General features: G+C 38.8%; 1 protein-coding gene across 1 annotated transcript in view; it reads right to left on the reverse strand.

Moving 5' to 3' along the window:
• The window catches only part of DSCAM (DS cell adhesion molecule), a 476,303-nt gene that overhangs the window by 180,124 nt on the left and 279,122 nt on the right, over positions 1-17,057 (reverse strand). The window contains exons 4-5 of the mRNA XM_087758597.1: positions 7,343-7,489; positions 1,842-2,120 (exon numbers count right to left, since the gene is read on the reverse strand). Coding sequence (XP_087614723.1) covers positions 1,842-2,120; positions 7,343-7,489 — 426 coding nt within the window. The remainder of the gene's footprint in view (positions 1-1,841; positions 2,121-7,342; positions 7,490-17,057) is intronic.

Below are 17,057 nucleotides of genomic sequence, written 5' to 3' on the forward strand. Positions count from 1 at the left end.
CTTCTGGTTTAATTTCCTGCAAAAGGAACCAGGTTCACATATTTCAAAACCACTCCCTGATGTGAACAAGTGCAGTAAATGTCAATAACCAAAAGATTAGCTTTTAAGAGTAGAAGATCCGCACTAAAACGTTAATATAGGTGCATGCATAGACATCTATAGGATCTGTCCACATTTAAGTGTTTCTGTGAGTGGGCTCACTAAATTTTCTGCTTCAACATGGGGAAGACTACAGTATTTTCAAATCTGCCTTAAAAAATAGTAAGACATAGGTAATGCAAGTTTTATATTGTAAAAAAAAAAAAAAAGGATGAACAGTGTTGGAAAAAAGTCATAAACGTAAATGCAAGGATAACAATCTATCCTGCCACCTAATAGTTACTAGGATTACTGAATGCAGATCTCATCTCATGCTTTGTATATTTTGATTTGATTTCCTAATAAAGGTAAGGGACTACTATAAACAGCAATACCATCTCTGATACTAAATACATACCAACCTATTTATTTTTTTTACCAGCTTGCATACATGCATACGCACACATTTATACACATGCTTGTATATAAAAATGTCCTCAACTAACTCATTCACTTTACAGAACATTTTATAAACATGTATGGAATAAATTTTTAGTGGCTCATTGGGAACAGAGGCCTGGAAAAAAACCACACAAGTCAGTGGCCTCAGTCATTCTGGATCACAGACATGTATGTAACAAACAGACCTTTCCTCTACAATGGTCCAGAGCAACAGTTAATCTGTGCTTATATGCATGTTACAAGTTACTGAACATCTCCATTTACCTATCCAAAAGACCACAAAGGCTCAAAACTGCCAATGACCATTAAACAAAATAGACACACTCAAGCGCACCACCAACATCTCAGAGCCATGATGATGCAAGAAAGTGAACCATATCCTCCATTGCAGAGGAGGGTAAAACTCCTTTGCCCAGCTGTTGCTTCCTGCCAACCCGATCCAGAAGCTAACTACTGGCTGTTTGATCACTGAGTCCATAAGTAAAATGTACCACCAGTGCTTGGGGATACTTTCAGTAACACTAGCGATACCATTACATCAGGTGTCTGGAAGTTTTGACTCTGTATCATACAACACAGACTGAACTCAACTAATTTTTATGAATACGTTTAAAAGAAAGCTCCTCTGTTATAATTCACAAATTACTGATCTTTGATCTCGGTTTTATTTTGCCCAAATACATTATATGTAATTATTTCTGAAGACATTTTCACGGCCTGAACTGTTCACAGACTTCTTCCTTTTCAGTTTGCAAGTCATGCTGTATAGGTGGAAATGTTAGTTCACAAAGCATTATTTCTATTCCAGGAAATATTTTTTTTTTAACAATAGAAGAATAACACTTTTCCAGTGCAGTGCTTCTGAGTAATAATTATCTTTGTAGAATTTGTGAAACATTCAGAATACTCACACATGAATACTCAACTGAGGGGAGGTATGAGTATTCAATATTACTGAACAGCATGAGTCATGGCAATGAGAGTTTGGCAGCTTTATTCATGAGAACATTTGCAATTTCTTTTTAAACATCCAATTCAAGCTTCTAAATTACATATCCTCCATGTGATAAATTATATAGCTACATTACAAATTGCATCTATTTGCACTTCTGATCGTTTAATTGTCCAACGAACTCACCTCTACAGAGCCTACTTTCTCTTGTTCCACAACTTGGAGAAGTTTGAGCATTGCTAAGGTAAAGTAACAAACCAGAAGGTACAGGAAGATACGGCAACATCTTCCCTGATGCAAACACCCAGGCAAGAAGTCACCTGAGAGCTTAACTCAGTCCAGGACTTACGTTTTACATACAGTTGCCCTATCACCTCGGCAGTCCCATAGTTGTTCCACACCTCGCAGATGTAGTTGCCTGAGTCCGAGGGACGCGTGTTCTCGATCAGCAGACCTGTAACTGTCTGCCGAAACCTGCTGTCAGGCTCCCAGGGAACATTGTCCTTCAGCCAACGATACTTTGGTGCGGGGTGCCCTGATGCTTTGCAAGGCAGCTCCACTCGCTGTCCTGCCATGGCTTTACGGTGGTCAAACCCATCTAGAATAGATGGAGCTGAATTCGCTGGATCTGAAAGAACAAACAGCAGTTTTCAATGGGAGCATTAAAATTCTTTCATTCACTAAGCAATATGCCAATACTTTTTCTCCTGCATTTTTTGACTCACTACCCCAGTGTTTTATGTACTACAGTTTGCTACTGTGACCCAGCCATCAGTCTGTAATATCTCAGTAGTGGTGGCTGGGATCCAGCAGCATGTGCTACTGAAGCATCTCATGACTACTTGGAAATCCTCTCACTGGATTTTTTCCAGGTGGCAACCATTTCTCTGGTCATCCTTCATGTCCCCTATTAGAGGAATGGAGAGCCAGAAATGTGTTGTCTTAACAGTTACTACTGTTATCCCTGCACTATTCAACTAGAATGAAGCTAACAAATTCTTCATGCTTCTCAGTGGTCTAAAGGCTTTGAATTAAAGCAGCGATTTATTCCCTTGTCAGGAGAGAAATGGGCAAAGACACGGGCATTTGTATCTGCAGTCTAACTGACAGAGGAGCCTTTTCTTCTTCTCTAGAAAAAGAACTTAACATGACAAGACCAACATACAACTTAACACTCCAACTTTCTGTCCTCAACTTCCTGAGAAAAGCAGCTCTCAGATCAACGCACTTGTGTAGCACTTGGCATATACTTATATATCTCACAAAAGTTTGGCAGAATGCCTTCACCAGAGGTGCATGTATGCCATGAGAAATAGTACTCTTGTTGTGATTTCAGCTATTTAAGTTTGAAAACTTTTGGAGGAAGAGGCTAATGTGATTTACAGTTTTGTGCAGCATGATGGAAGCCCATCCTGGAGCTATTGCAACATAAATACCGAACAATAAATCAACAAATATTCATTTATGTATTTTCTCATCACATGCATCCACTTTGCTAAGACTTGTCTCACAAAGAAACTCCGCATGCTGATCAACTCCTCTTACTGCTAATCTGACACACTGATCTCTTTTTGGGTATATCTACATCATAGTTGCCTGGGTGTAGGTGTGATAGCAACAATTTTGACATTTTCAAGTGGTCTTTGACTTAGCTGGCTCAAGTACTGCTCACAGGGTAGCTGCAGCAGGTTCCTGTTAGGAACTGGAGAAATTAAAGGAGCAGTTCATGCTGAATTCAAGCTACTCATGCAATAGTGTAATCAGTACCTGAGCTAGTTAGTTTAAAACCAGTTTAGACAGATCTTCATGAACTGCAGCCACATCTGGGAGGCTACACTTGAGACCAAATAGCTAGAGGCACTATGCAAGTTATACTGTCAATCCAGAAACTAAAATTCTGATAGTAAATAAATGGTCTAAGTAAATTTTACGTGAATATCTAGATAAAACCCTAAATGCCAAGTTAAATAAAAGATGACTGCAGAGGTTTTTCTGCTCTGTAGGTGCCAGCAAAAAGTTGAGCCACAGAAGGCAAAACCACATTCAGTTTACAGCAACTTACTGTCTGTCTCATTAGAAACATGTGAGCCAGTAGTTAAACAAATAATTTTGCATGCATCAGTAGCCTCAAGGTCCATATTTGGCATCAAGATGGGTTATATTTTTGAGCTTGCCATGCTGTTTATGTCTGGCTTAGTGAAAGCACAATCTGCCAGGATGCTATTGGGATGGCCAATGTCAATTTGACTAATTGATTAGCCAGCTCCTTTCTTGCCTTTTGGGTCATCAGGCATTTATGTTTTCAGTGCATAGATTCTTTTGTGCAGCCTGAAGTACTAACTCGGTAAAAACGTAAGCATGCAAGAAATTACAGCTCTGGCTCTTAGGAAGGTTACATCTACACAAAATCAATTTCTTCAATTGAAAGTAAAAATAAAATAATAAAAAAGTAGAACTGACTTTTAAAGGTATTGTCCATGCGTTCCTACTCAAAACTCACAGTAGTTTCATACCTTCTCCATATGCTTTTAACTTTAGAAGACAGATGCCATGGGAGGCACAGCCCCCTTCTGCAGCTACCATTTCTCACCCTTCAAGAATAACACACCTCTCCCTGGGTCCTCTATTCCAGGTTCACTTTGTTTCACTTTTTTCCTTCTCAAACTGAGCCTTGGCAGACTGGAGTCCCATCCGCAGAACAGCTAAACTGGAATTTGCCTAAATATTTGAGAAGCTTTGAGCTGGTTCTTATAGAGGAGATATTTAAAATATATTCAGGGATACACAAAATATGATTCCAGTGACCTGCTTTCTTGCACTTTGTACTTATATATTTAGACGGATGGTAAAAACATCTCTTTGTGATGTCCCTGGAACAGATTCCTATTTAGAGCCCCTACATTGCATATATGCCAGTTAAGGAAAAAAAAAAAAAAAGGAAAAGAAAAAAAGCACAAAAGAAATCCCAGGGTTCGTTTGCAATCACCTGCAATGAGGCAGATAACAAAGTAACATAACCCATTTCCAATATGCGGTACAGACTCTTTTGAATGATTATTTTATTATACTTTAATGTTTAGCTGCAAATGACTTCTAGCAAGGACAACAGTGGAAAAACTGAGGCAAAATACTGTTCTAAAATATTCTACTTTGAATCTTCTTTGAAGGACAGAGCAAGAAACTCATTATGTTTTCAAAATCATAAGGATTTTTTGGAGGGTGGGCATTAAAAAACAGTAAAGATTTTGGGAGCTGGGATTCATGGCTGAACAAAATTATTTTTGGAAAAGCACACTATAATCACTGTAATGGGCATTAGAGGAATATTCTGTAACATGTTAATGGCCTTGGTTTTAATTTTATTTAGAAAGGCCACATGATTTTAAGGAGATGTTCTTACTCCAAATGAAACTTGGAACTTTGCTTTGGTCATAGGCATACTAATTGTTCACATGTGTATTTGTTATTATATGCACGTTACCTTTCTCACTCTTTCAAACAAGAACAAATCTTAACTTGTATTAAAAGTGTGGCCAAGAGACTATGATCAATATCCACCACAAACTATGTCATTCCCAAATCAGCAAAGAATATTTGTGGATGTAAAAGACAAGTAAAAATATAGGTCTTATGCAAGCAGACCTTTCACAACTATGTTCATGGATTCTCTGATCTCAGTCATTAAAGGACTCACTATTTTAAAATATAAATTCCAGTAAATGAAAAAGAAAACCTGTTAGAGAAATAATAAGGGACAAACTCTGCCCATAATTGCTGCTGCACTTGTTCAGTAGACTAACAGAACTGGAAATCAGAGCCCACTATAGCTCTAACAGAGAATAATTAACCCCATTGAATTAAAAAAGTCAGCTATTGAGTACAGGTAAAATTTCCTATTTTGATTTGCTCTGTGGAGAAGAATAGAAAAGGGAACTCCAGAGAGAGCACATCTTTTAGGGTGCTTGTCCTGAATTACAAACAAGACAGAGCTTTCTTTTTTCCCCTTTTGTTCAGTGAAATAACTAGAAATTTTCCTGTGGTAACCAAGATACAAGCCTGATTTTATTTATGTTACCACTGGCTCAGCCTTAGCATGATTTCATACGGAAGCAGACCATATTATGGAGCCAGCTAGAAGAATAGGACCCTGCCTATCCTTATAAGACCAAAGCAGGCAGATTATTGTGCAGGAAAACTACTTCTTCATCTGTCTGGGAAAAGCAGAGACAAGAGTTTTGACTACAGGAGACACATATCACAGGAAGAAACTCCTGGATGTGACTGGTAAGTGATTCTAACCTGAACAATCACATTATTTTTTATCATTAGTATATTTAAGTACTGATTGTTGTGTTCAGAGGGCTCCAGAATCCTTCAGCAATGACCATTTTGGAGGAGGGCAGGAAGTAATGCAAAACCTTGTGCCCACCTCTGTCTCCCTTAGGGCTCTGACACAGAGGGTGGAGAGCTGAGACATAATCCCTAGATTTTTTTTTTCTGATAAAAAGAGCAAAAGAAAAGAGGACAAGGTCAAAAGGAGAATGACCCCACTGGCTGTTAGACTGTGAAAGTCACCATACCCTGATTGATCTTTGGTTTAGGATCTTTAAGGCAACTTAGTAACAGTGAAAAGGAGAAAAAGCTCTGTGGGGCTTTCAGTGGGATGGTGGACATGTCTTCTGTAAGGCAAGGATACAGGCAGAAAGAAGAGAGAGTCTGGGATACAGTCTTAGCTAACTCTGTGGATGCGGGAATACAATTGCAGATTCGCTCACGTGCAAACATAGGGTGCAGTTACAAGCACCCAGTAAATGAGGGAGAGGAAGGGGAGATGGTGACGAGCTAATCCTATACAGAGATGTTTGAGAGCAAGTTCCAAACCCAGGCCTGGGGTCTTCTCCTTCTCACATTACTCACAACTGGCACCTCCTCTCACCGAGACAAAATGGGGAGAAGGTGGGATAGGAGCAGCATCGTACCGACAGAACTAAGTGTTTGGTGGGGGTGTGTGGGGAGCCCAACAGTCCATCACACAAACAACAATCAGGAGATGATTTATAATTACAAGGAAAAGTTAAAATACCCCATCTACCTTCTCATTTTCCTATCTGCTGCACAAAGCCATTTGCTCTGGGACTCTTAACTCTGCCCATGGACAGCCAACAGCTAACACTCCTGTCTGCCTGCAGCACCCTGGGTGGCCTGGGACAGGTCACGTACCCCTTCTAGCTGGAAATTGCTCCTGGAAGCAGGGGAACACACTGTTTTCCCCAGGAAAGGAGTGTGATGAGTGAAAAGGAAGGCTGAAATGTACCTCAGCTAACCTGAGACTCCTGCAGTGGAAATATCTACAGCTGAGCTAGATGTCCTGAGCTCCTGCTACAGTTAACAGAGAGAAATAGGCACCATGGGGAAATTCATCTCACCCCAAAGTGGGCAGCTGAAGTAGGTCAGATACACTACCCCTAAAAGCATTCCTCTCCTTTGGTTACAAAGGGAAGTTAAGGTGACTAGACACTTTCACTGTGCATGTCTACTTTTAATGGGATGAATCCCATCCACAGCCCTTTTATAAAGTACTCTAAACCTACTAAAAATCACTGTACCAAATGCCAGTGCACGCTACAGGCTCTCTGGAAATATCTAACAGGAAGTGAAAAACAGAAAAAAGGATTTTTAAATGGGGCATTTTATTTTGCAGCAGCAGCTCACAGCTGACCACTTCTACCTTCCATTTGATGGACGATTTGGTTGTTATTCCATACAGGCACAAGAACTTGCCTTGCCAGTTTAGCACACTGAAGAGAGGCATATACAATACTTAATTTAACATTATATATAAAGGAGCACCTGATACAAAAAGTCTTGCACTGTTGCTTTGTCGTGTTTCTCCAGTGTATCTGTGCCTTGTGATACATCGGTAGTTGTACAGGCCATCCTCATTCTGCACATCTAAAATATACAAGGCTCCCGTGGATGTGATGAGAAATCTAGGTCCTGAAAGACACAAGAATTTTCAGCGTTTAAAATATCTGCAGGTCATTACTGCGTTCTGCTTGCTCACAGTGGGGAATGGATGACACTGGCTGTAGGGTCCTGAAGGTCTTTTTGCCAGAGTCTAGAAGCTGCCAACTATAAATTTACTAAGTACCCACTGCAAATGCATATAAAGGTATTAATCCACGTGTGCATCTTATAAAAAAGGTAGGCATCTGTAAGGAAAACATGAGTAATGAAGGAAAGAAATGTGCCATGGTCTATATCACAATCAACAAACAATATCCAAGAGGCATCTGAAATAAAATACAGGGTAAAGAACCAATGAAGAATTTAATCCAGTTTAATCCAATATTGTAGAGTGATATGATGGCAATTCACCAGCACAGCTGTATGTGTTAGAAAGATGGTCTGGGATGGCATGCATAATAAAACAATATTAGTCAAAATGCCATTTGTTGTCCAGGTACACCAGAAAATTAAGAAAAAAGATCATAAAAAGTAAAACTAAAGGGATCAGTGAAAGCAAGAGAAACTCACAAAAGGAGGAAGTTTTTACCTGAAGAATATGGGACGTATTTGCTAAAGGATTCCAGCCATAAAAGCCATGTACTGCACAGCCCTGCTCCACAGCCTGCTTCAGGTGTGATGGAAAAGCAAAGACAGCAAAACCAGCCTTGTTGATGTTGCCTACACCGCTGACCCCAGTGAAGTTGTACACACCTGCACTAGCTGCAAGCTAGAGAGCACGAGTGTCAGGAACAGTCCCACCCCACCCTGTCCATGTTTCCTGTGGGTTAATGCACTACAGGTCTCTGCAAGACGGGCTGAACAATTTGCAGTTCAGTGCTTCCACGGCCAAGCTACTGGCAGAAGATGAGTTATTACATTATCTGATCTGCTGTAGACTTTTTTTTTTAAATAATATTGCAGTCTGTGATTAGAGAAGCACATTGTAAGCAGATAGACACTGTGTCTAAAAGAAGGGCTTAAATAAACAGCACAGGATGTGTTATTTAATACTTTTTGTTTTGCTGTTTTTTTGTTGCTTTTTTTTAAATTCTGCACAAAAAGGTTTATTTCAGGAAGAAAATTAGGTCCAGCAAAGTGACTGACCCCTAAAACTGAACAAGATTGACATGTTAATGATCAACATTTCTCCCAGTGTTCATTCAAATTGAAAATAATATAGTTGAGATTATCTTCAAATACATATTTTTTTATTATTAACTCTAGAATATGTGGAAAACGTCATGGTACATATGTACATATGTGCAGTTTTGATCATTTGACACCTGCACAGATGCTTCTGTTCTGTTGTAAATGCATGTTCTAAAAGCAAGGACACAAAACAGTTAACATCTACATGATACATGTTTGCTCTAAAGGTTTTCCCTTATTACAATAAATGGAAGTAATGTGGTTTGCAAAGTTGGGCCTCACCTAGCCACGTTTTACATTTAAAAAATACTGCAGTCTAACCTATGTATGCTTTTCTAAAACTTTTAAACTGGAGAAAATGTTAATATCTTTTCTTTTTTATGTCTGCTATTTTTCCCTCTAGTAGCTAGTAGCTCTTACAATATACATACTTGTATCTATGTATTATAAAATAAACCTGGCTCCTGAATTAGGGGAGAGAATACACAAAGATGAAACCCATTATGAACTAATATTTGGTAATATACAGTAAGAAATATTTCCTTTTCTTCAGAGCTCTATTTGAGCAATGACTTTTTAATAATTAAGTGTAGTCAGGGTGCTTGCTCACAAATGCATCAGTGGGAAAGCAATCCAGCAGAGAAAAGAAAGAAAGGAAATGGTATCATTACAGAGGGCAATCTCCTTTAAACCATGATCTAAAAAAAATGGAAAAAAAAATTTAACAACCATTTAATGCCACAGGATAGGACTGACCCTTAAAGCAGAGCATATCGAGTAAAGCAATATCATCCCACCTCTCTCATCCTTGTATGCATACTGAATTATAGAATAACCACACTGGTGACTTGTCTTGCCTGACCCTGTTCTCCTGAAAGTCAAGGCACAAGCAGGGAAGCAGTTAGGTCACAACTTTGGAAAAGCACAAACCACACTGCACATATCCTTCTGAAGTACCTTGTTCAAATAACACGTGCCATTACTAAGAAGTATATTAGCAAAATAAATCCCCAGAATGGAGGCATAGAAGATGTTGAGCTACTTGCCTGCTACTGAAGCAGAAGAGCTGGGCAAGGGAAGGTGAAAAAGAGGAAGGAGGGCTGGATGGCAAGAGCACTCTCCTTAGCCATGAGCAACATTATATTCCAGCCTAGGGGGTTTACAGGCTAGGGGGGTTCCTTCTTATACAGAGGCCATATTCACTTCATATGCCTCTGAAAATTCAACTGCTTGTATACAGAATGCTTGTGTTTCAACACAAGTTACTTATAAACAAATGTACTGTTGAATGTAGTAGGAAAAGCACCTGAATAGGTAATATTTCAGTTTCACAGCCAGGTGTCTGAAATATGGCATTGAAAAGGTCACATGAAAAAAGCAAAGCTATCTTGCATCTTATATTTGAATACGTTAGTTGTAATGTATGGAGGAAGTTATATAGACAGTTAACAAGAATAAGTTAAACCAATAAAATATGTTTTGCCTAGCTTCTCGATTACTAATAAGTTATTTATTTGCTAATCACAAAATAGCTTGGCTTGACCAAACATGCTAACGAGGTTTTCTACAAATACCATGCAACTAACAGCTACCTGCTAGCAACCAGAAAGCATAGTCTGCAAGTGTGCAGGCAATCACCTAGTGAACCCCCTTAACAATCACAAGATTATTCTTTACCTGCTGTCAGTCCATACAGCCCAGCTCCAAAGCCACAGTAAGGGAAATCATACTGCCTTTTAGGGAGGCAGGCTCATAATGATTCACACAGAAGAAGTACTTCCTGTTGGTCAGAGAATACTTCTTTTTTTTGGGGGGGTCGGGGGGGGTGTTGAGTCTCACATTGTAACTCCTAGATATAATGTCAGGTCCTATGCTGAGTATTTTTTCCTTTTCCTTTTGCAGTCCCCAATTACTCAGACATAAACACTTGTTCCATTCCACCCTATGTCCTCATCACATAGGTACTCAACATCTGTACCCTTTAACAAGGTTTACCTTTACCCCTAACTGTAGCTTAGAAGGATATTTAGAATTTTGGGGTGAAAACCACAGGCTGTTTGACTTCTGTGTCACATGCAGATTCTGCACTACTGAAATATTCATAAAGCAAAACTACCTTTGCCAAGATATATGTTATAAGGACTACAGGTAATTAAAGCACAGTTGTCTCCCTTAGTCTGTAGGCAAGCATAAAATGACAGCTTCAGGAAATGTGAATCGCATTTAAGGACTTTACTTGGGCTTAATGATGGGTATGCAGCAAAGACAATCTCTTCTTGCTTCTGTTTCCAGCTGTGTGAGCATTAACCAGCTTTGTATTTCAGACAGCACAGCCAGTTCAGATGTGTGCTTGCCCACAGCAATGCCACTCGGCTAGCAGGGCTGCCAGGCTGCTGAACCAGCACTGCATATACCATGCAGACGTGTCCTCTGCAGACTGATCAAGACAGATCAGACTTTTCAAGCTGGGATGTAACTCCGTTACCAAACTATGCAGGGATAGATGTTGGTGGAGACACTGCTCAGCTGCCATCACATCACAGGACCAGGAACACATAAAAAGGTGCTAATGGGATGGTTGTGACCATTTTGGTCCCTCCAGTAAATCTTGTGTCAAGCAAGTGGAACTTAAACAGCTGAGAGGCAGAAATGTGATCCTTGTACAATGGCTTCATGTAGCTTTCCTTTTCTGGGATCCAGTTTCACCTTTGCTAAATATGCATAATTCCATTTCTACAGAGAGTCATACTGTTGGAGACTACTAGTATGCACAAATTTAAGATCATACAAATGTGTCCAAAATTTAAAAATTAATTCCTTTCTCTATGCTTTTCTAAAGCTCTCACCATTTTCAGATCCTCTGCATAATTTTGAGATATAGTCTATACAGGCCATCATTAATAATTAAATTTGTCTCTCTTAGGATAAGCATGAAGCAACTGTCACAGAAATTAAGTTAGAAGATAAAATTCAGAGCTTCCCTAAAACTGCTGAAAGCTCACTTCCTCAGTATTTCTACCTTGTGCACGTTATTGCTGCTAATACGTGTGCTGGAATTGAAACTGGGGAAACAGGCAGAGTGGCTACCACCAGGTTGAAGGATATGTATGGATTTGTGGGCTACTTCCAGATCTCATAGTACTGACTTATATTTGCAAGTGAAGCCTTCCCTCCTCAGTCCTGGAATCAAGTTTCCTCAGATGTAGTTATACATCTGGGTCAATAAGAGTAGGTACACTTATTAAAAGCCTGCCACTTAATAAAAGAGGTTTGTGAAAGCTGTGCAGAGCCAAGAAATTCTTCAGTGTTATCTTGCTATATTTTCTAGAGAAGTTATGAACATACTTGAGCTATCTAACACTGCTTAGATCATCTTCCTGTTGGAAATTACTCAGGCAATCGTATAATAAAACCTTCACTTAAAGCATTATCTAGAGATTTTTGCCTCACCCTCTTTAAAGATAACTGAAAGTAAATAGTTATTGCCACACATCAGATGTTATCCCACAATATACATTTGTCACCAACACACATTGTGTATAATTGCAGGGCTAAAGCTTTTCCTTTTCCTCTCTTCTTCTTAATATACTTTGCATACTTATGTAATGCTTTAATAACCAACTCCTCCTTCTACTGTAAAAATGCGAGACAGAGAAGATGACAGAAAAATAAAAGGGGAAATGCATGTAATTTCTGTCATCTACTAAACGGAGAGCATTTTCATTAAAACCGACAGGCTGTCAGCTGTGACAAAGCCAAAGTGTTGAGTGTTCTGCCTTCTGTACTTCAAAAAGTGTTTAGAAATGCACCAGGATGGGGATCGACAAGCTCTTATTGCCCTGTTGATCTAGGGGAGTGCTTTCTTCTTGAGGCGCATTTAATTTAATCGCTCTTGCTTTGCTGTAACAAAGTCTAATTTTTTTGACTCACCTACTTAATATGCCAAATAAGGATATTTTTTTAATGGAAAGTCCTTTCAGATAAACGGAAGCTTTTTGTTTATTTGGCTGTTAGCAGGCTTCAAGGGAGGAAGGCAGAGAAGCCTCCTTCACAACAATTAAAAAGAAAGCTGTCAAAATATAGCTCATAATTCCCATTTATTATTCCTCCTCAGTAGTGTTTGTATTAATGCCTTGAAAACTTGATTATAATAATTTCAGCATAATAATTTTCAGACATTGAAAGCTTACATCTTTTTCGGCTTCCGATGCTTGGTCCCTTTGAAAACCTGGCCCAATATCTGTAGTATGTATTTCATTCAAAGTGTTCAAAGGAACCCTTACCTTTTGCCTTGGTGAGGTGGGCAAGCATAGTAACATATTACTATTTAAAATTTAGATGTTTTACAGTGAAGCTTACAGAGATACATGGATTGATGTACACAAGTCAGTAGAAAAACAGGGAATGGAACCCATAATTCTTCCTCCGACATCCCATCTGTCATTAATACATAACTTTGCCTCACTGCGAGACTGAAAAAAAAAATACATAGATCCAAGGACTAGAAAGACCATTAGAGTCATTTATTCTCACCTTTCATGCTACACCCATTAGCTCCTGCATCAAGTCCGTATCTGGAAGTTAAGCTATAGCTTTTTTAAAAAGACTTTAGTAATGATTAAAGATTTCTTGTAAGTGGAGAGCATGTGATACCCTTGGGTAAATGATTCCAATGGTTAATTATTCTCACTTTTGAAAGTTAGTGTATTGTTTGCGGTCCATCTGGCTTTGACCCCAGCCATTGGATCTTACTGTGACTTCATTAAAGATTTCCTCTGCAGTCAGAAATCTTCTGCCTATTTAAGTACTTGCAGAACATGAGGAAATTACCTCTTAGACTATCTTTCTCCTTAATTAGTTATACAGATTGAACTTCCTAAATCATTTACTGTGAATTATTCATATCTTGAAATATTCCTGTAGTTTTTGCCCAACACCTTAACAACTTTTTGAACTTTTTCAAGTTTGGATCATGCACGTAAGTTCAGTAATGGTTCTGGCAACAGTGAATGCAAAATGTCAGCACTCTTCCATACAAGTTTTTCTTCCATTTATACATCAAGGAATTACAGTAGTGCTCTTATCAATGTTAACTAGCTTCAGTTATTCATTGAAAATTGTGATCTCCTTTTCAGAGTCCGGGACTTAGAGAACAGATTTTCCCCATTCTGTAGATATAACCTATTGTCTGTCTGTCTTGACACTAGAATTGGCTTTGTGAAAACCTACATGTTCAAATCAGACCTTTTTAACACAAAATCCAGTCTCCCTACACAACTCACCAAGCCATATCATCATTTGCCATTACACCAATGTTTGAACTGTTGGAATACTTTACTGACAAGTGTTTCCTTAAATTTAATTCATTAATTGAAACTTTATGTTTTCATCTGAGAGATTACCAAACCACTTGTCTTGAAGATACCTGTTTCAAAGTAGTAAGACCCTGAAGAGAACAAATGGGGAAGAGGGGGAGGAAACTGGGTTGTGCCTAAGCTTGACCAACCTGAACTAAGGGTCCCAAATCCCATGACATTTTAGAAACAGAGCCCTCATTTTACTATCTGCTGATTAGTCCCCTAAATAACCTAGTGACTTCATTAAAGTTGAGCTGCATTAGCAAATCGTGTGTTCATTTCTCTACGTGAGAAGAGGTCACATTAACAATTATGAAATTGCTCTTATGTAAGGTTTTTAATGCTTTCCATTAGACTCTATAATATCAGAGATTAAAATAAAATTTTACAGGTCTGAGTAATAAGTTAAAATAATTCTGTTTAGGTTTCCTATGTGAAATTGTTCTCATGTATAATTCATAAGAAAATGTGAACACTTTCCTGTCGAATTAGTGCATAATAATCTTTTATGAAAATGAGAATATTTTAAAACTGTAACATTAATTATTCTTTTTTCATGCTTTTTTTCCCCCAGTATGCTGTTAGTCTTTAAATAGGGGTAATGTTATCCTCAAGATGATTTAAAAAATCATATTTGATTTTCACTTTGTTGGAAACACATCTAACGGCATTATGTTATTGCAGTCTAAATTGGGTTGATAGACATTAAGAGAACAGATGGCTGTTCTAATCATGTGCCAAATGATAATATAGAACAAATAAACTTTTATCAGCTATACTTGTCACCTCTGCTGGATTGCACTGCTTCTGCTAAGCAAGTTTCTAGCATGACCTGTGCGTGCAAGGGGAGAAACCTCCCCACAGAGACAGAGTAACCTATAACTCAGTTTTATAGTACTGCTACAACATCATTCTCAAAGCAAAACAATCTGCTGCTCTGGGCATGGAAAATGTGCTAGAAGCAGCCATGCTTAAACTGTGCCCTGAAGTCACAGTCCTGTGAATGCTTTTGATACACAAACCAAAGATTAGATAAGGAATGAGAGGCATATAGGGAAAGAGGGAGGTAAGGATTTCACTTTTCCAAGCACCACTCACATAATGTACTCAACCTACGTGAGACACCTGGGGTGTTGCTCATAGTAGGTCGTGCAGGTGGTCAAAACATGACTACACTCCTCTGAGCAGCACAACCTCCCCTCTGAGGATGTAGCCAAGCTCACTGGCCCTGCTAGCAGACCTTACAGAGGATAAAACTGATTTTTTTAGCTCCTCATATTCCCTCAGCTCTGGGGTCTATAAATTGCACCTTCAGAGTGTGTTGCCCACTGACCCTCTCCCTATCTGGGACACAACCTGCAACTGACTACCAGAACAGGAGCTGCAGTGAAGCCACAGCACTACTCTACAGCCCAAGGGCAATTAACTTCCTTAATCAATTACAATGAAATTAGCCCTCCCTTTTGTTACCACCTCCACCCTTCAGGCACAGCTGTCGAAGAACCAAATAGGTATTTGCATATCATGAAAGGCCACCATGAGCAAGACTCAATTTCTGGGAGAAAAATTCAGTGGCAAAACTTCTCAAGTGTCACCATAGTACAATGCTACTCATGAGAAATTAAGGTCTTTGATCTTCCCATTTTTTTTCCTGACACAAGGAAAGAAATAAGCATAAAAGCCGTAAGAAGTCGTTTGAGGCAAAGGAGGCTGCTGCCATATTTGAGCTATTGTTCTAGGCTCCTCAAAGCTTACAGAGATGTATGTCTATCATAAGACTGAGCTTCCAGGTCTGAAGTTTTCTTCAGTTCCAGAGCAGCCAGAGTTTTCCCTTTTCCCTCTGTTTTTGTTTGTTTGTTTTCCCAAAATTAAATTTGAGAATTTATAAAACAAACCAGCAGCCTCACATGAGGTATTTTTCTATTTTATGTAGGCACATAATCTGTTTTGAGTTCAATAAAAAATAACTGAGGTTATCTGTCTGCAAAGAGTTAAGGACGTTTATAAACGTTTCCAATCCTATGGCCTGACATGGTTCCAGTTGTAACATAGATGGATTCTTAACTTTGCAAAATTTATGTAGAACTGATAGCTCAAGATGAAGACTTTTTTTCCTTACATCATCACTCTTTAACCCCTCACCTTCTCTACCTCAGTCAGGTCCCTCCTCAGCAAACATCTATTCTGGTGGCAGCTCAGTTTGAATCGAGGGACACAAGTAAATCTGTTACTGATCAGTCACCCTGCCCCTTGGCCAGTGGAAGTCAGAACTGCTCAAAGTGTGGGAGGTCCAATTCAGTTATCATGACCATCTCTCTATAAAACACCAGGACAGGAAAGGAGCAAGGTTGTTAAAATATTTTCCACTTGATCCTTGAAAGTAGAAAAGCTTAAAGAGGAAAACAGTTAACATAGAATTACTATTATTTTGGCACCTATACCTCTAGAGGAATATTAGGGACCAACCATTTCTTTCTGCATCTCTCCAAAGAAAATGGATTTAGTGAAATCTAGATACCGTGATGTTTAGTTCTCCATTCCAAAATGATTTACTGTCTCTTATCACTTGAGATTTTGCCATAGCTACAGGTTCCAGATTTCCCTTAATGTTTTGCATGCAATATTACTACACTAAGACAACAAACCTGCTTATTTGTTGCATATAGAACTATAAGGTGAATAAAATTAAAATGAGAGAGAAAGGGAGAAAGAAAAAAAGAGAAAGAAAAAAAGAGAAAAAAAAGAGAAAGAAAAAAGAAAGAAAAAAGACAAGAGAAAGAAAGAAAAAATAAAAACAAAAAGGAGAAAGAAAGGGAAGGGGGAAAGGGAGGGAAACGAAGCTCCAGTTTTGGCTTTATAAATTGAGCTGAGATTATCTGCTGAGTCAATTACAGCATTACCATAGGAACAAGAGTTGTGATACCGTGTTAGGTTCGCATTCAGACAAGATGAGGCCCAAACACAATGCTCAAAAATCAGACAGGTCCTGAAAGCTGGTGGTATCTGTATTCATGGTTTTAGCTGCTTTAAATTCAACTGTAACATGAGTT

This window comes from Nipponia nippon, unplaced genomic scaffold (genome assembly GCF_047370975.1).
Source record: "Nipponia nippon isolate SJK-2023a ecotype South Korea unplaced genomic scaffold, ASM4737097v1 scaffold_2, whole genome shotgun sequence".
In the NCBI taxonomy this organism is placed as follows: Eukaryota; Metazoa; Chordata; class Aves; order Pelecaniformes; family Threskiornithidae; genus Nipponia; species Nipponia nippon.